At 35.8% G+C, this 24,238-nt stretch overlaps 1 protein-coding gene and 1 pseudogene across 7 annotated transcripts in view; both read right to left on the bottom strand.

Annotated features, from left to right (window-relative positions):
• Positions 1-24,238, bottom strand: part of LOC145278160 (uncharacterized) — a 228,701-nt gene that overhangs the window by 38,343 nt on the left and 166,120 nt on the right. For all 7 annotated transcript variants that reach the window (XM_080130508.1, XM_080130471.1, XM_080130591.1 and 4 more), the window contains 2 exons: positions 22,215-22,394; positions 608-704 (listed from right to left, as the gene is read on the bottom strand). In XM_080130508.1, the coding sequence (XP_079986634.1) occupies positions 608-704; positions 22,215-22,394 (277 nt within the window). The remainder of the gene's footprint in view (positions 1-607; positions 705-22,214; positions 22,395-24,238) is intronic.
• LOC145283841 (5S ribosomal RNA) lies at positions 13,806-13,923 on the bottom strand (annotated as a pseudogene).

The following is a 24,238-nucleotide window of genomic DNA, read 5'->3' as shown; positions in this document are numbered from 1 at the left end:
ATAGATATATATGATGTATATATATATATATAGATATATATGATGTATATATATATATATATGATATATATATATATATGATGTATATATATATATGATGTATATATATATATATATATATATATATATATATGATGTATATATATATATATATATATATATGTATATATGTGTGTGTGTGTGTGTATGTCAGGTCATGTCATATGTTACTGGTACCATGTACCCCAGTACTGCCTGTCTATAAAAGTGGTCCTGTGGGGATGGAAATGTTGTGACGCATTGACGCTTGAAATGCTGGAAGCATGTAATAATTGATCTCAATGACCGTCTTCAGTGTCATGCCTGCTTGAGCATGTGAATTCACCAGTAGGACTTTAAAAAAAAACGTAATTTTTGGGCTCATGGACTTTTAGTGTTTGAGGGAGTGATACTCGTCGTACAAAACGTTGCAATCATCATATATATATGTGTGTGTGTGTGTGTGTGTGTGTGTGTGTATGTATATAGTTTTCACTTTCTTCTATTTTGAGGAGGAAATAGAAAGTTGTGTCGTTATCCAAGATTTAAGAAAAACTAAAAACTAAATGAGTAACGGTATTTGACGTACCTCGCTCCACAGCCACGACCATTTTCTGCATTGAAAAACTCATAAAAAAGAACCAGGTGGCGCCAGTTCTCCTCGTCGGCGTATTGTGGAGTGCAACCTGTTAAGTAAAAGAAGGAATTGATGATCGATCAGACAGATTCAACATCAAACGAATTTCGAGTAGATTGTTTGGCAAGATAAACAAACGGATAGTAGGTAATCTTCACTTGCAATCTAACTATAAACAAAATACTCACATATACAGGAGCCTTTCTTTAGCAAATACGTAATGGAAAATCTAAATAAAGTGTATATACTAAAAATATTACTACTAATGATTGCCTTTGATGTGCGTTTGTGCATATGCATATATATATATATATACATATAGGGGATATTAGCCCGTTTAACAATCGGTAAAAATAACTATTAAGGAGAACAAAATTGAAACTCGGTAGGCGTAATTCAATCTTAAGTGTTCGGTACACGTGCACAAATATACATTTATACGTTAAAGTCGGTTCATTTTTAATTATTTCGTTTTTTTTTATTTTACAAGGTGGTCACCACTTATCAAGGCCTGGAAGCCACTCAGGGATAAGGGTTATTGTAAGTACAGTAAAATGTTTTTGAATCCTAATGGGGGTATGAGACGAATGGATTGGCCAATCATTTTTATAACCAACGGCTGTGCTAAACAACCAATGAAAACGTTTCAAAATTATTACAAAAATTGTTGAATTTTGGATTCAATCAGTTCTCCGTTTACTACGTCACGGACCGCATTTAATTCTTGGCCGCCATCTTGGTTACTGATCTGAACTACGCCGCCATCTTTGTTCAACACAATATCTCAGAACTTAACAGGTTAACTACACCACAGACCGCATTTGATTCTTGGTCGCCATCTTGGTTACTGATCTGAACTACGCTGCCATCTTTGTTCAACACAATGTCTCAAAACTTAACAAGCCCATTTAACAATCGGTAAAAATAGCTATTAAGGAGAACAAAATTGAAACTCGGTAGGCGTAATTCAATCTTAAGTGCTCTGTACACATGCACAAATATACATTTATACGTTAAAGTCGGTTCATTTTTAATTATTTCTTTTTTTTACAAGGTGGTCACCACTTATCAAGGCCCGGAAGCCACTCAGGGATAAGGGTTATTGTAAGTACAGTAAGTTAGTGCGGAGATTTAATAAAGTGTCTACTTAAGGGGGCGTTCATCAGAAATTTGTTTACGTTGGACTTGAAGACATCCAGGTTGTAGTCAGGTGGGAAGCAGGCAGACGGAACAGAGTTCCACAGGCGTACAGTTCTAAGAAAGAAACTTTGTTCATGGAATCTACGTTTTGATTTAGGCATAGATAAAGACTGGGGGAAGTTTTTGACAGTGGATTCAGCTAGACGAGTGTTTTCGTAAAAGATTGGCGAGGGGGGACCAGAGATTGGAGTTCAGACGAGCACCTGCCATGGAAATAACGATAAAACAAAGATAGGCTTGCAACATCTCTTCTGTGGGAGAGAGGTTGCAGGGAAGAGAAAAGGGCATCCCCCACTAAGCAACGAAGTCTATTTTGTACTCTGTCAAGGCAGGATAGGCTGTTTTTAGCAGCTCCTGCCCAGATATGGTAGCAGTATTCCATCCTTGGACATACTTCGCTTTTATATAGATAGAGAATTGCATCAGTAGTGAGATATCTTCTGGAGCAGTAGAAGGATCCCACCATCTTTCCAGCGACCTTGGCCACAGACTTGATGTACGTGTTCCATTTCAGATCAGGAGTAAAGGTCAAGCCCAGAAGCTTGTCAAAACATGGAGCCTCCGCAAGATGACAGCCATCCATTTCAATTGATGCCAGATGGGGATCAGAGCGTTGATGATGTAAAGATAGCAGTTTGGTTTTAGATGCATTAAAGGTAACCAGTCACGTCTTCTTTATTATTTCTTATCCATTTGATGATAGCTCATATAGTAATGACTAAGCCTTAAGCACTATATGCTTTGGTTTCGATTCTTGCTGATTGCACTCAAGTCATTTTTTTTTTCTTTTGAGTTAACTACTAGATATTGGGTACAATGTAACAATCAATACATAATCGACACTAAATAATAATTCTGAAACCTGCTTAAATTAGTGCTAGGTTGTTTTTACTGGTGGGGTATTATACTTTGGTTTCCAAATAATGTCAGTTCATTAGGATAGAGAGCGATTTAAATTGAGATAATCTTTAACAAAAGAAAACAAGATCTTATAAAAGCAAAATTATTTTTCACCTCAAAATATTATATCCGTTTTATCAATGTTAGCACAGACGAGATGTTTATAAAAATAAAGTCGGAGTTTTATCAACAAAGGAATTTTTATTTTCCTCTGTGTGTGTGTACACATATATATATATATATATATATATATATATATATATATAAGTTTAATGATTAAAATTAATCCATGGATATATATATGTGCGTGTGTGTGTATATATAATGATAAAATTAAGCTGATAAATAAATTTTCAATGGTAAAGCGAACCTATCTAGAAAAAATAAGTTCCACCCGGTTAATAGTAGCAAACAATAGAATAGGTCAAGAAAGTAGAAAGTAAAGTTACATAGGAACTTTATTATATTATTAAGTCAATAAGGATCAGAGGAAGGGAATAAGGGAGAAACCTCTTTAGGCCATGGCATTTTGAAGCTAAATGCTTCTCGTCAGAAGAGGAGAAAAAGTCGGCATTATACATATGTAATGGTAAGAAGACAACACCAACTTTTAAAACATTCAAATTAGAGGATAAAAGAGAAAAAACCAGAAAAACAAGAAAGGTTAAATAATATATTAAAAATTATATCAGAAACTAATTTTTTTATTTTTTAATTTATACAACTTAAAAAAACTTTTAAAATTTCAAAAAATTAAATAAACAAATATATATATATATATATATATATATATATATATATAGTAAGTTATAAAAATATCTACCTATGTATTGAGCAGTGTTGAAGTATATACTTAAAGTTTACACATAAAATTATATTAATTTATGTGATTAAATAAAGTAGTCATATATATATATATATATATATATATATATATATATATATATATATATATGCTTACAGAATTTCTTGTTATCACAACCGCTCATTTCTAATTAATTAAACCGGCAGACGCACTGCATAAATCGCCAATACTGTTGCAGTTGACAAGGTACATCTATTATGATTCATTGTACAATGTAGTCAAATCCTGCAACAAGTGCGTTGCGAGTTGTTGATGGGCTGTCCTTTACGTTAGAGAGGAGTTGCTAGTGTCTCGAATATAAGTGATTCATGTTCATCATCATTATTATGATGATGATGAACATGATGGTGGTGGTGGTGGTAATGATCTAGAAATGGCATTTTTAAACTGTTCGATGAAGTGTTTCTTTCATTGGGTGCACCTTTCTTTTTTTTTTACAAGGTGGTCACCACTTATCAAGGCCCGGGAGCACCTCAGGGATAAGGATTATTGTATGTACAGTATGTTAGTGTTGAGATTTAATAAAGTGTCTACTTAAGGGGCGGTTTATCAGGAATTTGTTTATGTTGGCCTTGAAGACATCCAAGACTTTTAAGAAAGAAAGAAGCTTTGTTCATGGAATCTATGTTTTGATTTAGGCCCAGATAAAGAGTGGGGAAAATTTTTGACAGTGGTTTCAGCTAGACGGGTTTTTATCGTGAAAGATTGGCGAGGGGCGACCAGAGATTGAAGCTCAGATGAGCACCTACCATGGAAATAATGATAAAACAAAGATAGGCTCGCAATGTCTCTTCTGTGGAAGAGAGCTTGCAGGGAAGAGAAAAGGGCGTCCCCCACTAAGCCACAAAGTCTATTTTGTACTTTGACAAGATAGGTTGTTTTTAGCAGCTCCTGCCCAGATATGGCAGCAGTATTCCATCCTTGGACATACTTGGCTTTTATATAGATAGAGAATTGCATCAGTAATGAGATATCTTCTGGAGCAGTAGAAGGATCCCACCATCTTTCCAGCAACCTTGGCCACAGACTTGATGTACGTGTTCAATTTCAGATCAGAAGTAAAGGTCAAATCCAGAAGCTTGTCAAAACATGGGGCTTCTCCTAGACGAGAGCCATTCATTTCAATTGATGCCAGATGGGGATCAGAGCGTTGATAATGTAAAGATAGGAGCTTGGTTTTAGATGCATTAAAGGTAGCCAGCCACGTGTTCTCCCACTCTACGACGCGCTCAAGATCAGAGGAGAGAGAATCAGAGAGAACTTTGTCATTTACAGCCTTTGATGTGTTGCAATAGATGGTCGTGTCATCAGCATAGATGTCAACGAATGATTTAAGTATGTGTTTTGGGAGATCATTGATGTAGATCAGGAAGAGAGTTGGGCGAAGGATGGACCCCTGAGGGACTCCAGCATTAATACTGTGGGCTTCTGATTTTTGTCCATCAACAACTACTCTTATGAGTCAGAAAAATGATTTAATGATTGAGAAAACATTTCCAGTTATACTGTAGCTGGAAATCTTGTGAAATAGGCCTTTATGTCATACCTTGTCGAAGGCCTTTGATATGTCAAGAGCAATTGCCCTAGAAATTAAGCCTTTGTCAAGAGATTCGCTAATCCTGAGATATAACTGTTAGCAAATCTGCGGTAGATCTTGCAGAATGGAAACCATATTGTGTGTTACTAAGGAGGTTATTTCTGCTGAGGTGGTTGACTACTTCTCTATTTAATATGGATTCCAGCAACTTACTCATGACACACAGGAGACTTATTGGTCTGTACTGAGAGGGAGATGACTTATCACCTGAGTTTTAAAATACAGGGAATACTGATGAGGTTTTCCAGGATGTTGGAAAGCACTTCTTAAGGCAACACTTAAACAGTTTCGTAAGTATGGGAGCAAGTTCTGGTTGAAGCTTTTTTAATGCTATAATTGGGATACCGTCAGGGCCAGTTGCTTTACTGGAATCAAGGTTCTTGATTAGCTTGGCAACCTCATGCACAGATATTTGTATGTTACCTAGCGTGTTGTGTGTTATAGCAGGAAATACAGGGAGTTGATGGTCATTGTCGCATAGGGTAGAATTAGCTGCAAAGTTCTTGGCAAATAGTTTGGCCTTGTCTGACGCTGACGAGATGACCTCTGGTCCATTGATAATGGTTGGGATAGAATGCACACTTCTGTTCAGGATCCTATTTGTTATTTGCCAAAACTGGTGGGAACCAAGCCGCTGATCAGCTACTTTGGATTTAACGGACTGAGCATATAGCTCTCTTGCATTTTTTATTACTCTTTTACAGTGGCTGCTGGCATTCCTGAAAGCAGCTTTAGTCTCAGTGCATCTATTATGTTGGTAGCTATGGAAAAAGTGATTTCTGGGCGCGATGGCAGCAGCACATTCTGGGGAGAATCATGGCTGGCTGTTAGGTTTTGTTGGAATTTTTTAGATGGTATCAATCAGTCTATGCCTCTTTGTCTAAAAGAACTAGATTGTTGTGCATACCTCCACCAAGACTCAGCTATGAAAATAAAAATACAAACAAATAAATATTGCACTCCATTGATGGAGTAAAATAAGTGTGAATAAAAACTTGTTTCTGAAATTTTGGAAAAAAGGATTAAGAATTTATATTGTTTGGATTAATCGGACTTCTACTTTTCTCATGAGTGTTATTCACAAAACATTTCAACCAATACAACCTCTGACCTTCTTCAGGTATATCTTGTCGAACTCATGAATTTTTCTGTAAAACTCAGGAATTTACACAGAATTTTGAACATAAACCTTCATTAAATCAATGGGGATAGCACGGTCATATTTCACAATGACCATAGCATTGTGAGAGAATCACCTAGCTATAGCAGGGCAGACCAAGAATTTGGGGGTGAAAGTGAAAATTAATCTTAATTCAACCCTATTTGGTCGGAGATTAGACCTAGGGGACTATTTTCAGATCAACAGGATATAACTTCAACAGCCATTTTCATTTACTTTTTTATTAGACACTGTTGATCGGTTGAAATTCTCCCAAACAATGGACGAAAAAATATAATTGTGCTGGCTTCACCAAAAATCCTAGCCAGGCGCACTTGGAATTATTATGATTATTAGTCGTTGTAATGACAAATTGATATCAAGCTAGGGTCAAGGATGATTTAGGCTAGACCTCCATGTCTCTTCTGTCATGGGAATCAAAGACTTGCACTACGCAGGTTATTGCACTTGCCTGATTAGGGTTTACCAATGTTTGAGGGCCAAAAGATGAGCTGGAATTCACTAATTGGTTTTTGTGATGGTGGAAATTGTCTATACCACCCCACCTGAGTATAAAAGGTGCTACACAGCTAAAAATCGAGAAAGAGAGAGACAGAGGCTCGGAGTGTTTTTTTGGGATTCCCTCCCTGAGAGCAAACCAGCATGTTAGAATATCCTAGCTGAGAAATTAATCACCATTAAAATCAAACAGCGATTTGCGAACCAGAGAGACAGTTTTTTACTTTGCAGAGATTTCTAAAAGAGAGAATTTTGGAAGTGAAGCCGACAGCCGGCACACAAGCTGAGATTGCGAGGATGCAAATATTATTGCACCCCATCCTTTCTGTTAACAACCAGCAGTGACTACCAAAAAATACTTTTTCTCACTACCGACAAACAAGAAGGGGGAAGAAGAGTATTGGTTTATGCACAATACATGTGAATTCAAATATCATAACTAATTTTTTTTCTCTCTGTAATCAACAACTTCATTCCTAGAATATATCTTATATAATACTTACATTCTTCATAGACATTTATGCTGATGACACTACCATCTATGGTAGCACATCTAAGACCTAAAATGACCAAGTTCTCTCTGATTCTCTCTCCTCTGATCTTGAGCAAGTGGTACAATGGGGAAAGAGGTGGCTGGTTACTTTTAATGCATCTAAAACCAATCTTTTATCTTTACATCATCAAAGCTCTGATCCCCATCTGGCATCAATTGAAATGAATGGTTCTCGTCTTGGGGAGGCCTCATGTTTTGACAAGCTTCTGGGCTTGACCTTTACTCCTAATCTTAAATGGAACACATACATTGAATCCGTTATCTAGGCCGCTGGAAAAATGGTGGGATCCCTCTATCGAACCAGTAGATATCTCACTGCTGATGCAATTCTCTATCTATATAAGAGCCAAGTACGTCCAAGGATAGAGTATTGTTGCCATGTCTGAGCAAGAGCTGCTGGAAAGGACTTATCCTGCCTTGATAGAGTTCAAAATAGACTTCATGACCTCACAGGGGATGTCCTTTTCTCTTCCCTGCAACCTCTTTCTCACAGAAGAGATGTTACAAGTTTGTCTCCTTATTTATCGTTATTTTCATGGCAAGTGCTCGGCTGGGCTCCAATCTATGGTCCTCCCTCGCCAAATTGCACGGGTAACACCCGTCTAGCAGAAAACACTATCATTAATTTCCCCTACTCTTTGTCTGTGCTTAAACCTAAACGTAGATTCCATGAGCAAAGCTTCTTTCTTAGAACTCAACGCCCATGGAATTGTCTTCCGTTTTCCTGCTTTCCAGCTGACTACAATATGGTTATCTTCAAGTCTAACATAAACAAGTTTTTGATGAGCCGTTCCATATAAATTAACAAATTACTAGCGATTACTATATTGTCCAATTTCTACTGTACACTCTTTAACCCTTATCCTCGAGTGGCCTCTTAGCCTATGTATAAAAAAAAACATTTGAAGTATTTTTTCACAGTGACAGACTTAAAACTGACCACCTAAGAAGTGATCCGCTATTTATACAGCAAGGGCAAAACATAGAACATGGAACTCTTTCATTTTTTTTTTTTTTGTAGAGGCATGCTGCACAACACTAGACACTGACAAGGTATCACTCACGATTAACTTTGTGAACTTTGAGTTTGATTAGGCTTGGCGACCGTGGGGTTGCCACGAACTTTATGACTATCTGAGTTTAACCTCTGACACAGCCTAATGAGAGGGTTTGCGGCTCAGATAGATTTGTAGCATAATGGATAAAGTACTTGGTAAAATTCAGTTGTAACTGACATTTTTCTAGAGGTTGAAGTTTCAATCCTCAGCACAGGCAATACTCAGAATATAATTACGAATTACTTAAGACTTCTACTTGGTCATGGCTGATAGAATGAGAACATGCATCGATTAAATAAAGAGTTCCATTCGAAATTCTGTGCAGATTCCCGAGTTCAAGTGGAAGTGGGTGTTTTTCTTTGTGACACCATCACTAAAAGATTGCCATACAGGGTTAATGAGCTCACTCTATCTGGTTTGGTTTTTCATCAGAATTTATGAGGTGCCTTAAATAAGGTTTTAAGGGAGTTCAGGAAGAGATTTCATCGGAAGAAGCCAGCACTCTTTAAATCAGGTCAGTGGCATATTTACCAGGACATGCACCAGCTGTGATGAGGGTCATTGACAAGAGGACTTCAATGGGGCTTTCCAAAATTTGTAACAGTATAACAAGTGCATTGCAGCCGGAGGAGATTACTTCAAAGAGGACTAGAGTTTCATGGGTATACTATCTATAAAAGTGCCCATACAAAAAATATCTGGAAACTTATTGAAGGCACTTCTAGATGGATTGTCTTCACCATGGCTGCATAACTCAACTCCATTTACATCTACAATGTAACCCTCCAGACTAGCAGAGAGGCTAATAGGTACTACACTTTGCCCAAGGATGACTTGAGACTATGCAAGGCAGGGAGTTTAGCGCTCTGAGATTACCTAAATATTACCTAAATACATACAGCATCTAGTATTCCCAAATAGTCACCCATGGTCAAGCTCAATGTTGCTAAACTTTTCTAACCTATCAAGAACCGGTGTGTCAATGTAATTATGTTGCATATATTCTCATAAATCGACAATATTTACACCAAGTCTGGTTAGTCAATATTTTACATATTCACATCCTGTAGGTCAAAACCAGTTTATTCCTCATCATTAAATTCTTGTAATGAACAAATGTACCCTGCAATCTTCCGCCTCCCCATTCTCTCCCTGCTCACTTCCCTCTCCTCCCTTTTGCAACATCTGACCTTTTCCATGATTGTCTGATTAATATAAAACACTTGTACAGCTTTTATCAACATTTAACTGCATTAGATAATTAAATGAGACGTGCGCAAAATATCGCTGCAAACAGAAGTAAACAGCAGACGTGCAAATAATATGATATTAAAAAATATGCGTGAAAAACGTAAAAAAGATTTGCATCAAATAAAAATGAATGAGCAGAAAATATCAGAAGGCACGAAAGGTCAAACTGTAAAAAGTGACCCATGCAATCTGTAAAGGCTAATAGGACGAGAACGAAAACATTAAAGCAACAGATTAAGGCAGCTGCAAAGGTCACTAAAAACAGAGAGGATGAAATTAGTCGACCCCTTCAGAGAATTTAATATTTTTTTCTCCCATATGACTAAAAACTACATTTTATCATTGGTTCTTTGTTTTGTTTTTTTTATTATAGCTAACAAATCTTTTTAATAAATTACCAGCAGTATTCATCCAGCGTTCTATTCTTCTCATTATTTTATTCAAGATTATTAGTATTTGCTTCTTATCAGATATTATTTTATTTAATGTCAAGATATATTGGTAGTCAGAATTATTATAATAATTTAAAATACAGTCATGTTTACTGTTAAATGACCTTTCAATTATTATAAGGTCATCTCAGGTCAAACATGTTTTTGGATTCAGACAATTCTTAACAATGTTTCTTTTTTCTTTACTTGGAAGTCATCGCTTATTGAGACCAGAAAGTTACTTGAACGTTACTCGAAGATAAAGTGAAATGAATGTCAGGTAAGACAACATTGTAACGATTGGTAATGGTAGAAATTAAGTAGAGATTGATTATTTAAGGCCGTGGCTCAATGAGAACTTGTTTATATTGGACTTGAAATCGACCATGTTATAGTCAGCTGAGAAACAGTTGCATGATATTGTTTTCCACAGACAAGCAGTTCTGTGAAAGAAGGTTTGCTCATGGAGTTTCCGTTTAGTTTTAGGCACAGATAAAGAGTAAAGGAAATTGCTTATCAATGGTTGCAGTTGTGAAGTTGGTTTCAGAGTGTGAGATTTAACTATTCATAATGTCTGATGGGTTTTTTTTTAATATTTTAGTATGCTTTTTGGAGGAAGAGGATGAGATATTATTTGGATCATTCTTTTGAAGATGTTTCTTTTTTTTTTCCAAATTGTTTGCTTGATAAAAAGATAATTATTTTATTCAAGATTATTAGTATTGTTTCTTATCAAATGTTATTATGTTTGGTTGTTTTGTTTTCAGGTTATTTAATGCTGAATCCAGTTATTTTGGAAATAGTATTCATGTTCTATCCAGTTATTTTATAGAATGTTTTTATTCTCCAAGATCTTTGCATATTTAATCGCTAGTTTGTAGTGTTTGGTTTGGTCGTTTTATTGTGGATTTTATCGTTTTTGTTCCCTACCCTACAGAACATGAATGAGTTTTGCAATGGGAGAGGGAAAAGGGTCACAATATTAATGTTTGGTACATTTTAAGTTAGGAAGCCAGTGGGAGAGAGAAAGGGGAAGAAGGAAAAGGGGGAAAACGTAGGTTGTTGTTTTTGGTTTTGGTTTTGCAGAACATAATTAAGTTTTGCAAAAGGAAGTAAAAAAAAAAAAAGCATCGATGTTAGATGCATTTTCTTCTGAGGAAGCCAATATTTTCAGACAGCCTAATCTGGTAGCAGCAGATGTTATTTTGTTAACATTGGATGTTTTTAAGAAGTTTTTAAAAATGATTTTCTTAAAGAAACCTATTCTTTGAGAAGAATCTATATTTTGAAATATTGTTTTTATCTTTTGTAATCTTTGCTGTGAATATGTGTATCCTTTGCGTTTGAGTATTGTTTTATCATTAATCACCATTGCAATGGTGACACCAAGGCTCATCTTCTTCAAGTATCTTGGTCAAGAATCTCAGTTTTTCTTAAGCTGACAGTGATGTCAAACTATTTGCATGTGTACACAAAGCAACTGATGAGTCACTGCAGTGCTTCATTTTTTATCCACATTCACCCCCTAACAAGGCATATAGCCACTTGGATGTAAGAGACTACTATTTGAGACCATGCCTAGGAAAGATAAATAAGATATTAGTTTACATTTAAACTTCTGAATATCAGTACAATCAGAGAAGTAGGTAGTAGTAAGGGAATTCTAAAGTCTATTTGTTCAAAGGAAGAAACTATTAGAGTAAAAAAGCTTTCTGGCATTTAGAGGCATTAACAGTGAAGGAGTGAGATTTTGTTGCTAAGCAGGTTTGTCAGGGATATGTACGTCAAGGGGGGGCACAAGTGCAACGAGTTCATCAGAGCACATTCCATTAAAATGTTTGTAAAACAGACACAGGGATGCAACATTGCAGCAATGGGACAGGTGTTGGAGTTTAGTTGACAAAATGAGATTAGATTGAAAACTTTTTTGGACCCTATCCAAGAGTGGACAGGCTAGAGGTAGATGCACCAGATGAGATGTGGCAACAATTCTCCATACATGGGTGAATGGTGGCCTTGTACAGGTACAGGATACTCTCAGGTTTGAGTGGTCTTCTAGTTCGATAGAGGGAACCCACCTTCTTTGCAGCAGCCTTTGCAATGTCCTCAGTGTATTTGTTCCAGTTCATATTGCACGTGAATGTTAAGCTGCAGAGTTTGAAGGGAGAATTCTCAGCTACGGTGTTGTCGTGCTTCTGTGCTGTCACTGTTGCATCACCAGCAAAAAATATCCGAAGTATGAGTACCTTCTACACTTTGGTCTTAGCTCAAAGGCAGGCAAGGTTAAAGTGGTTTCCACTGCTTCTGATATATACGTATACTCTATCCTCCAACTAACAATCTGCAACAGACTCACCAAGTTTCTATGATTCTCACCTTTTCTCACTGCAGGTTGTTTCGACTCACTTTTACTTTATACGGTATCTATCACTCTCGTTCCCATCACTCACTACCTCTTTCTTTGTTAACAGTTGAAGATCATAAAAAAGGAAAGAATAGCAAAATTTGAATAGTCAATTCAATGGAATCGAGTTTGAATAAGAAAGTGAGTTTGTAAAGCCAGTTAAATATAAAATAAAAAGACAAAATCCAAAATTAGACTCTTTCTCTTTGCTATTTTCCTCTTTAGCTACAGATTAAATAGTATGACTGATAGTAGTGATATTCCATTTTTTTATAATTGACTATTTCAGTATTTCACAATGAGGCACTGAAGTTCATTGTCTCAGGAGACAATTGGATGCCAACAACAACAGTTAATTAGAACAATTAAAATAGAAGTTTTTTCAAACATAACTTAATCCCAAAACGGATGAATAGTTTAGTATGTATTTTCTGTGATTAGAATATATAATAAAAAAGCCTTAGGAAAACAAACGTTGATTAGCTGAACTTTAATATAATAATACATAATTGTGTCCTCAAATGTATTACATATCTTATATATACTTTGGTAGTTTTAGTTGAACTCATGTACAGACGAATGTTTTTGATTAACAAATTGCAACGTTTTACATTTCTAATCACCTAGATCAAAAAAACGAGATATTCATCTGTTATTTTCAATACTTCAAAGACATCAGTTATCTGCCCTTTTTTCTTTTCATTTTTACTTTTTGCATTTGATTAATAAATGTTGAAATTGTTTTATTGTTAACCCTTCATTGCAAAGGTTTGTTATTTTCAAGACTTCAAAGAAATCAGTCGCCTACCCTTCAGCAGTTAAATGTTTTCATTTAACATCAAAGGTGATATCACAATAAAACAAAATCCTTTCTTTTCCTTTTTAAGTGGTTTAGTCAGTCAGAATCTTTTTAAAAGTTTAATCTTCTTATTATATAAATTAAAGTAAGAGTTCATTCCTATTTTAATGACCGGTATAGCTTCCTATGTAAAAACTGCATATGAAAGCCTGCTTTGGCATTGGTTTAAGCCAATTATGTGTTCTGATGCTTCTGTTCAGTCTCAAAAGACAAAGGATACTCCCTGTAGGGGCAGCTGCACATGTAATTATGTGGCAAGATTTGAGCAATCTCCAACCACACCTCTCCTGAATTAGCACTGCTTGAGTCCAGTGGCAAGGAAAGTTCAGGACGAGTGGAAAGATAAGCGGAGAGCATATACAGCACCTAGAAGTCCCAAATGGTCACCCATCTGTTACTGGCCAGGCCCATCGTTGCTTAACTTCTGTGATCTGATGGGAACCAGTGTGTCAAACGTGATTATGCTGTATATAATTTCCCAAAAAATATGAGTTATCATCCCCTGTACTTGAACAAGAAGCACCACTTAGTGACAGTTTAGTGAAACACATCAAAAAAGATATGCTAATTATGTGTAGCGGATAATTGTGCATATTCGACGACTTGTATGGAACGAGAAAGAACCAAGATTATTAATATTTACAACTGTGTAATTTATTTAAACACAAAGAAACTTAACATCGAAATCTGACCCCCAAGATCGCCTTGGGCATGGAATATGTGCCTACATTAAAGATGGCTTCCAGTGTGGCAGGGATATCTCCAGAGAAGATCCTAATTTACCTTACATGTGCTTCCGGGTTGCACTAGCTTACACCACTGCATTTGTATTTGCCCTCTATCGCCCCCACAACAGCGGAGTTACTATCTTTAAGAGTATATCTGAGAAAATAGACCACACCCTGTCTGCACATCCCTCGGCTAACATTCACATTTGTGGTGACTTCAATGTCCATAACGTGGAATGGCTGACCCACTCAAATAAGACAGATGACGAGGGGAGGTTCTGTCATGACTTTGCCATTGCCTATGACCTCACTCAGATTGTTTGCGAGCCCACCCGAGTGCCAGATACTACCGGTCAGTTTGCAAGCCTTCTAGACCTTTTTCTCTCAACTTCCCCTGAGCTATGTTCATGCACTGTTCTTTCTCCTCTAGGATCCTCCGACCACTCCGTTGTATCAGTTAAGATAAAAATGAAATGTAATAAGTCCCCAGACGTACTCCTCCACCATACTGTATACCGATACTCCATGGTTGACTGGGATAGCTTCCGTACACTCATATCTGCTCTACCGCTGCATTCCATGTTTAAAAAGGATGTGTCCTCCATAGTATCAGACCTAACCGAATGGTTAATTGTAGGCATAGACCGATTCATACCATCTAAAAACTTCCAACAAAAACCTAACAGCCAGCCATGGTTTTCCCCAGAATGTGCTGCTGCCATTGTGCACAGAAATCACTTTTTCCATAGCTACCAACGTAATAGATACACTGAGACTAAAGCTGCTTTCAGGAACGCCAGCAACCACTGTAAAAGAGTAATAAAAAGTGCAAGAGAGTTATATGCCCATTCTGTTTAATCCAAAGTAGCTGATCAGCGGCTTGGTTCCCACCAGTTTTGGCAAATAACAAATAGGATCCTGAACAGAAGTGTGCGTTCTATCCCAACCATTATCAATGGACCAGAGGTCATCTCGTCAGCATCAGACAAAGCCAAACTATTTGCAAAGAACTTTGCAGCTAATTCTACCCTATGCGATGAAGGCCATCAACTCCCCATATTTCCTCCTATAACACAAAACACACTAGGTAATATACAAATATCTGTGCGTGAGGTCGCCAAGCTAATCAAGAACCTTGATTCCAGTAAAGCAACTGGCCCTGATGGCATCCCAATTATAGTGTTAAAAAAGCTTCAACCTGAACTTGTCCCCATACTTACAAAACTGTTTAAGCATTGCCTTAAGGAGAAGTGCTTTCCAACACCCTGGAAAACCTCATCAGTATGCCCTGTATTTAAGAATTCAGGTGATAAGTCCTCTCCCTCTCAGTACAGACTTAAAAGTCTCCTGTGTGTCATGAGTAAGTTGATGGAATCCATACTAAATAGAGAAATAACCTTCTTAGTGACACACAATATGGTTTCTATTCTGCAAGATCTACCACAGATGTGCTAACGGTTAAATCTCATAGGATTAGCGAATCTCTCGACAAAGGCTACCTTTCTAGGGCAATTGCTCTTGACATATCAAAGGCCGTCAGCAAGGTATGGCATAAAGGCCTACTTCACAAGATTTCCAGCTACGGTATAACTGGAAATGTTTTCTCAATCATTAAATCATTTCTCTCTAATAGGCTCATAAGAGTAGTGGTCGATGGACAAAAATCAGAGGCCTGCAGTATTAATGCTGGAGTCTCTCAGGGGTCCATCCTTAGCCCAACTCTCTTCCTGATCTACATCAATGATCTCCCTAAACACATACTTAAATCATTCGTTGACATCTATACTGATGACACGACCATCTACGGCAACACATCAAAGGCTGTAAATGACAAAGTTCTCTCTGATTCTCTCTCCTCTGATCTCGAGCGTGTAGTTCAGTAGGGGAAGACATGGCTGGTTACCTTTAATGCATCTAAAACCAAGCTCCTATCTTTACACCATCAACGCTCTGATCCCCATCTGGCATCAATTGTAATGGATGGCTCTCGTCTAGGAGAAGCCCAATGTTTTGACAAGCTCCTGGGTTTGACCTTTACTCCTGATATGAAATGGAACACGTACATCAAGTCTGCTGTCAAGGTCGCTGGAAAGATGGTGGGATCCTTCTAACACTCCAGAAGATATCTCACTACTGATGCAATTCTCTATCTATATAAAAGCGAAGTACATTCAAGGATGGAATACTGCTGCCATATCTGGGCAGGAGCTGCTAAAAACAGCCTATCCTGCCTTGACAGAGTACAAAATAGACTTTGTGGCTTAGTGGGGGATGCCCTTTTCTCTTCCCTGCAACCTCTCTCCCACAGAAGAGACGTTGCAAGCCTGTCTTTGTTTTATCGTTATTTCCATGGCAAGTGCTCGTCTGAGCTCCAATCCCTGGTCCCCCCTCACCAATCCTTTACGAAAAACACCCGTCTAGTTGAAGCCACTGTCAAAAATTTTCCCCACTCTCTATCTGTGCCTAAATCAAAACGTAGATTCCATGAACAAAGCTTCTTTCTTAGAACAGCACGCCAGTGGAACTCTGTTCTGTCTGCCTGTTTCCTGCCTGACTACAACTTGGATGTCTTCAAATCCAATGTAAACAAATTCCTGATGAACCACCCCTTAAGTAGACACTTTATGAAATCTCAACACTGACGTACAACGTACTGTACATGCAATAACCCTTATCCCTGAGTGGCTTCCGGGCCTTGATAAGTGGTGACCTCCTTGTAAAAAAAAAAAAAATTTACACATTTTTTTTACAGACAATAGCTGTTGGTGAAGAATGCATAAGATATGTGCATGCATTAATAAATGTTATTGATCCTTGCCAATCAAGGGTAGACTGAAATTAATATTCAGTTTAAAGTTGTTACCGAGGTAATTTATGTTTGTAAAGTTTGTTTGTTCATAGTTTGGCAATGTTTGGTGTTTACCTTGATAAGGTTGGAATGTCGCAAAAGTTCATAGCATTCCAGTGCTAGAACTTCTAAAACAAGATGCAATCCAAACTTTTAACAAAAAAAAAATGATTGGACGACCATGTGTCATTAAACGAGCTGCAGACATAGCAGCCGAAATAAAAAAGAAAGATTTTAAAAAAAATGTGTGTTGCAGGACAACAATAGACATGTCAACGCATGAGAAGAAAAAGCATGTGTCCGACACGGAAGAGTTTTGTCAACTACATGACGAAGTCAGAAACTTTTAAAACGACGTAAGTTTGGAAAGTACCGTTTTTGGCCGATGTAACCTCTGATCTTCTTCAAGTGTATATCAAACATAACATGGCATAACAGATAAAGTACCAAGTAAAATTCAGTTGTAAGTGACACTAATCTGGACATTGAAGGTTCAATCCTCAGCGATATTAAGAATACCATTTTCGAATTACTTATGACTTCTACCCGATGATGGCTGACAGAACAATGGATTTAATAAAGTGTTCCATTTAAAATTTTCTGCAGATTATTGAGTTCAACAGGATACATTTGAAGATAGTTGGAGGTTAGTGATTGAAACATTATGAAAATAGCACTTAAATTGCGAACAGTTTGAATAGTCCAAATAATATGTGCTATTTATAAGCTGGACGTGTAATTAAACTCATCCAGTTCACATGACAACTATTTTTTTATACCATAAATTTGGAGTTCTTTTATAGATTCTTTCCACCGGGTTATTTATTTTGCCGCTGGTCCAGAGCATGACCTAAAATCATTTCAACATATGACGACTGGAAAAGTTGTTAGAAAAAAAAACAACACAAACACTGCCAGATGATAAAATCAAAAACAAAACATTAACACAAGATAAAACTTACCGTGAATTTCATTATATGAAAAAATATTTTTATATTTTTTCATATAATCATATTAAATTTTTCTTTTCAACAAATGTTTAAAACAAATAATCCAGCCTTGGTAGAGTTCAAAACCTAGTAGATGTCCTTTTTTCTTCCTTGCAACCTGTTTCCCATAGAAAAGATGTTGCGAGCTTGTCTCTGCTATATTGTTATTTTCATGGCAAGTGCTCAATTAAACTCCAATCTTGCCAAACTTTCACAAAAAACACTCGACAATCTACAATCAGTATCCTCATCTTTTAGTTGTTGTTTCATGACATTTCGGCCAACTAATCCTCTGGCCTTCATCATGTGGTAATCGCGACGGAATAGAAACTTCGAATCTTCCAACTGCATCCTCAGCAATTACTGTCTCCTATAGTTGTTGTCCTCTCACCGAGTTTTGGCCAACTAAGCCTCTGGCCAGCTTTGAGTAAAATTGAAACTACTACCTTCAATCAATGCTCATCTGAAACCATAAAGATTCAACATCTCTATCCACTGTGCCACAGTCCCCCAAAGGCGATCAAGGTTGGATATTTTGGTTTTATAAATCCATGTTTATTTTTTATCTGATCTTCCATTGTCGGGTCCGTACCGAATGGTATGTTATTTAATTAATTGGATTTCTTATTGAGGTGAGTAATTTGTATTATTCATCCATTTAAATGGATGAATAATACAAATTACATTCCACACACACAGATAAGGTTACTTTATATATATATACTAGCAGGTTGCTAGGCATTGCCGAGTCGTAAAATATGCTAAAATATGATATTTTGATTAATGCAGATTTCGTATTTATTATTATATTGGATCCAATATATATTAATGATTTAAAAAGTTTTTAAAAAAAGAAATGACTTGTGCGCCACCACCAAGAATCGAAACCATAACATTTAGCTTACGATTTATTTTTTCTTTTGATGTTAATACCTGAACTATGAAGACATGTTTGCTGCAAGGCTAAAAATTAAAACATGAACCAATAGCTATTATGTTATGCATGCATATTCGTAATACTGTCGTTCGACCTTCACCTGGCAAATTCCAATTTTTTTAATTTTCACCCTTTTGCACAGATTTCCCCCGACTAAAACCCAAATATAAAGTTTTGTATGGGTTTGAATACCTTATATATTAAGTTTCATGTCTGTAGACCAAATCTGACAGAGGAGTTTGGTAAGCAAAATTTTTTAAACAAATATTTATATACGCACACATAAATATATATAGAAAGAGATTTGTATTTACTATAACTTTTTAACGCAAATATTACACAAGTATAAATCATGTAGAATATCTGCATGAATATAATTATACGTAATAGTTAACTAAAGATGATCATACCATAAGAAAACCGAAAAAACTATTAGGGAATTAATTAAAATGAATGTTCAAAAAAATATGCACATTAGCTAGATATTTTGCAGATGAATGCAATTCAATGACCCATTTACAACCAGGTTGTATATTCTGTTTAAATAAATAGAAAAAAGGTTTTTTTAATATGAATATCAATGCACAAAAAAACAATTATAGGAGTAATGCTCCCTATCTTGAGTTGAGCATATTGGGAAGTGATATAAAAACTGCCATTAGTGTATTAAGCGATGCTCTTTGTGTAAACAAATCGAGCGGAGGCATTTGGATGATGTCAAAACATTGTTTATTCATTACCTAGCATTACAGCAGCCATATAGCGTAAAAGTGAGAAGCCTTGACTGTTATTTGGGAGGTTGGGTTTCGATCCTGGCTTGTGAAACAGCGAAACAGTACTGTATGTGGATGACTATATATATATATATATATATATATATATATATATATATATATATATATATACTAGCTGGGGTGCCCAGCATTGTCCAGGTGTGGAGAGATGATGTGGGATGGAGAATCAAAACAACAGGTCATCCCGGATGGAGAGAGGTGTTAAAAAGAAAAAAAGTAATAATAGCTTGGGAGGGGGGAACGATCAAAACAACAATTGAAGAACTTTTTTTTTTAATATAAAAACATGTTAAATTGTGTTTGTACTGTAATTGCTTGAGGTATTAGCGTCTGTGAATTTTTGATTAAAAAAAAATAATCATTTTATACCAAACACTTAGTTTAAAGAAACTTAGTTCAAAAAAACAAAAGGTTTTATTTGAAGTTTTATTATTTTAAGTGATTTGAGTGAAATTCAAATCTATTTTCATTTTGATGAAGAAATCATCTTAATTTACGATTTTGTTTTTTCTATAATCTATATATATAAAAGCGAAAATGTATGTATGTGTGTATGTTTGTGTGTCTGGTAAAAACTTTTGACAGACACAATGAAAATTCACAAACTCGGTATCATATCGAAGCCCCATCCTTCGCTTGAAAAATATCGAAAACTTGGCCAAAAGCATTCATTTTTTCACCCTGAAATCGACAATTTTCGACAGGGGGGGTCAACATAAACGGTCTTCTCGTGACGACGAGCGGTTCTACGCATGCGCCAGATGACGTCATGACCTGATTTACTTTAAATAGTTGAAAAACTGAACAAATCTCATGTATGTCGCATTAGGTCAGTCGATTAGCGCGTCGATTCATTATCTAAACGTTTTGGGTTCGAATCATGGTGTGAGATGTCTTCTTTCTTTTTCGATTTTTTAAATTTAAATATTGAACCAGTGTTATTTAAGCCATTTTTCATGTAACATTCGTTTTTCTGATTTTTTTTTTTTTACTTCGCTTATCCACCCCCGACCACACACCCAAAAACATCTGGGTACCCACCGATTTTTTAAATTTTAATATCGAAACAGGCTTATTTAAGCCATTTTTCACGTGTCTGTTTTTCTGTTTTCATCGTTCGTTTGCCTTACGTTAGTTTTCTTTTGTTTTGTTTTTTCGATGTTTTGATTACCCACCCACCCCGCTTAATTAACACGTTGTTTTCTTTTTTTACTTCGCTTATAATAAACAAACCTACGTCGTCGTCCTCGACGACGACGACAGGCGCGCACCTGTTAATTTGGTTCTTACTTAAATAAATTCAAACATCTTTCACTAACTCATTCTGGCTGGCCGATTTTATTTTCAAACTTCGCCTCAGGGCTTTGGGTTCGATCCTACCCCCCCGCCCGGTTTCTTTTTTATTTAACACCACACACACCTTCAAACACCCGGCCAACGCCAGGTACCCCCACTAGTCAATTATAAAGTTTAATTAAAGTACCATAATATTCCAGTTTTATATAGCAAAAATATTAGATATTTTTAAAATAGACACACACACACGTAAATTTTCCAATTTTATAAATAAACTTCTTTCCAGTTAACAAAAAAAACATTAAGAAATGTGCGTGTGGTGTTTGAACCTACAGACCACGATATGCAAAAAAAAACAAAATAAACAAAACATGCTATCAACTTAATTTTCACGGTTCGTTTTCCTATCATTGTTACTAAGCAACGACATGGAAAAAATGGCTTTACCGATGATGAATTAAAATAATGGTTTCGATTATCGGTAATTATCGGGGGTATTCTAAGACAAAACTTAACTAAGATCACTCCCAGACTTATACACTAATGTTCTGTAAATTGTTTCAAAATCTGTGCAGTCATTTCAAGGTCTATAAGAAATGAACTCACACACATAGTTACATTTATATAATTGTCGATAAATATGTAGTTAAAAGAAGCTTTGAATAAAAAAAGATGTAAAAATAAAAATAAAGAATTCAGTTTAAATTCCCAGAAAAAAAAACTAAATTTAACCTATCGCAGACTTAGCACCTACATAATCCGACTTCTTAAATGTTTATAATTACAATAGAAAATTCAATTATATAAGGATGAAAAAAAACTAACTAAAATTGTTAAAGAGAAATAGATTTGGCATTTGCATCAGCCGATTTCTCAAAAGTCTTCAATTATAAATTAGCATAACGATGAAAAAAGAAAACTGTAACGAAAATTTTGTAAATAGAAAATAGGAATCCTCAGCTGCCTACCATGTAGCTGTTTCGGAGATTTAAAAACAGGACAGGACAAATGCATAAAAGCTTAAGGACCTTTGGTATATATATATATATATATATATATATATATATATATATATATATATATATAGCCAATGTTTTGTGTGCGTTAGTGTGTGTAATGTTCATTTGTTCCCTGGAGAGTTTATAATATATACAGATTTAAAAAAACTCACCGTGTACTGGCCTTTTTCCATCTTTGCCAGGTATGAAAATAGAAACAATTCTTTTAGAGATTTCTCGAACAACTTGTTGAAGAGTCACAAAATTTTTTGACCCTGTTGGCAGCTCCACTTTGAAGTTATCACCGTAAGCAGAATAATAAGTTTCAAGAGCTTCCAACAACAAATAGTTCACTAGAAAAATGGAATAAAGAAGAAACGAAAATTAGTAAGTAAAAATGTGTTTGTAATTTAATAACAAGAGTTATCTCCCTTGGAAGGTAACTTCCAGAGATAACCCAAAGAAAAAACACAATGGATATCCTCGTCTATGTCATTGCATATTAAACAAGCAAGTGAACACAACACAAAATAATTTGTAACAAAATAACAGCTGTCAGAAATCAATAGGAACTATTCGTAACACAAACTGCTTTATAACAAATTACAAACTAACAAATCAAATGGGAAATTTTCTTTACTAAAGTGTCACCACTGGTGATGTGTAGACACAATGGCCTAGGAAGAAAATGGTTGTCGAGTTCGAGTTTTACAAAATATCTAAAATTGAAAGAAAACCTTACTCCTGATTATAAAGATAATTGTTCATAAAGAAAGTTTGCTTCACTCAAAAAAGAGTTTTTTCATATTGAATAACAAAATCCACTTTTTGAATATTTCTATCTCCAACCATCAATTGACTGTAAATCACAGTTCAATGCACGTAGGAAATTACAGATTTCACACTTCTAAGGCAATCGATTGAATCAATGTCTTAATCAGGCCCACCTATGGTGAAAATGAGTTCATCCAAGGCTATAAAAAGCCGATATGAGAGTCATTCAGCAGGTAACTGCTGAGGTTGATCTGGTAGTGTGTCATGTTGAATCGTTTCAATGGAGTCATTCAGGATCATGTGTCATTTTGACAGAAGTGTTTGGTTGGAATCGACAAAATTGTTCAGGACCATGCCAGAACATATCGACAGAATTGTTCAGGACTGTGTTGAGTCATGTATATGACATCATTTGGTTTCCGTTTATTATGAAGGTTGTCGAAGTTGTACTGCCACATGTAATAACAAATTTTTTTTTTAAGCAACATTGGCTATTAACCAACGCTTGGAAATTCATTGAATCATTTTGAAATTGTGAGACAGTTTCATGAAAAGTTGGAATATAATTATTTCTTCAAATCCACATAAAATCATTGACATAAACATCATTTACAAGACTTGTTGGATGCATTCTAAGAACTGAGCAGCCATTTTCTTGTTAGGCCTCTCTGCCTACACATTATTATCACCACCTATTAAGGTCAAAAGCCACTTGAAGATATGTTCATAATATGGATAGATTACCAATTCAATGATGAAGAATATTATGAGAACATTGAAAACTGATGAATGGAATGAAGAAAATTTGATTACTTATAAGGACAGTTTACAGGTATTAGTTGACATTGGATATGAAGACAGCCATGTTATAATTTGCAGAGAGGCAGTCCCATGGTAATATGTTTCATGGATAATCAGTTCTTGGAAATAAACTCTGTTCATGAAAATTCTGTTTGATGTTAGGCACACAAAGGATCGATCAATGATTTTTTGCAGAAGCAGTAGTTTTTATTCATACTAATGAGTAGGGATGTGACAACAGCATATTCTTTTCATTGTTTTGACTCTCGAGTGTGTATCCGTTGATATCTTATATACTTTTATATAGAATGATGTGGTTCTCAGTTGATTAACTGTGCCTGTGTCAAATATATATTCGATAGTCAAAACAATGAAAAGAATAGCCTACTAATAAGACACCACTTAGGTCACTTGAGACACCACAAAGGTCACTTGAGGCTAAGGATTAATAAGATTGATGGACAATGAATAATACTTTGAGATGATTGCAAATGATAGCTGGAATCAGCAGAAAACAGCCTATGCTGATGTTTTCATCGGGTTAGGGAATTCTAGGAAAGAAATTTTGTTCATGGAAGTTCCATTTAGTTTTAAGTAAACAGAGAAAATAAAGGAAAGTTCT

This window comes from Euprymna scolopes, chromosome 1 (assembly GCF_053919585.1).
Source record: "Euprymna scolopes isolate OS-2025 chromosome 1, ASM5391958v1, whole genome shotgun sequence".
Taxonomy (NCBI): domain Eukaryota; kingdom Metazoa; phylum Mollusca; class Cephalopoda; order Sepiida; family Sepiolidae; genus Euprymna; species Euprymna scolopes.
Note: the sequence above shows the minus strand (reverse complement) of the source record. Positions and strands in the feature narration are given on the sequence as shown.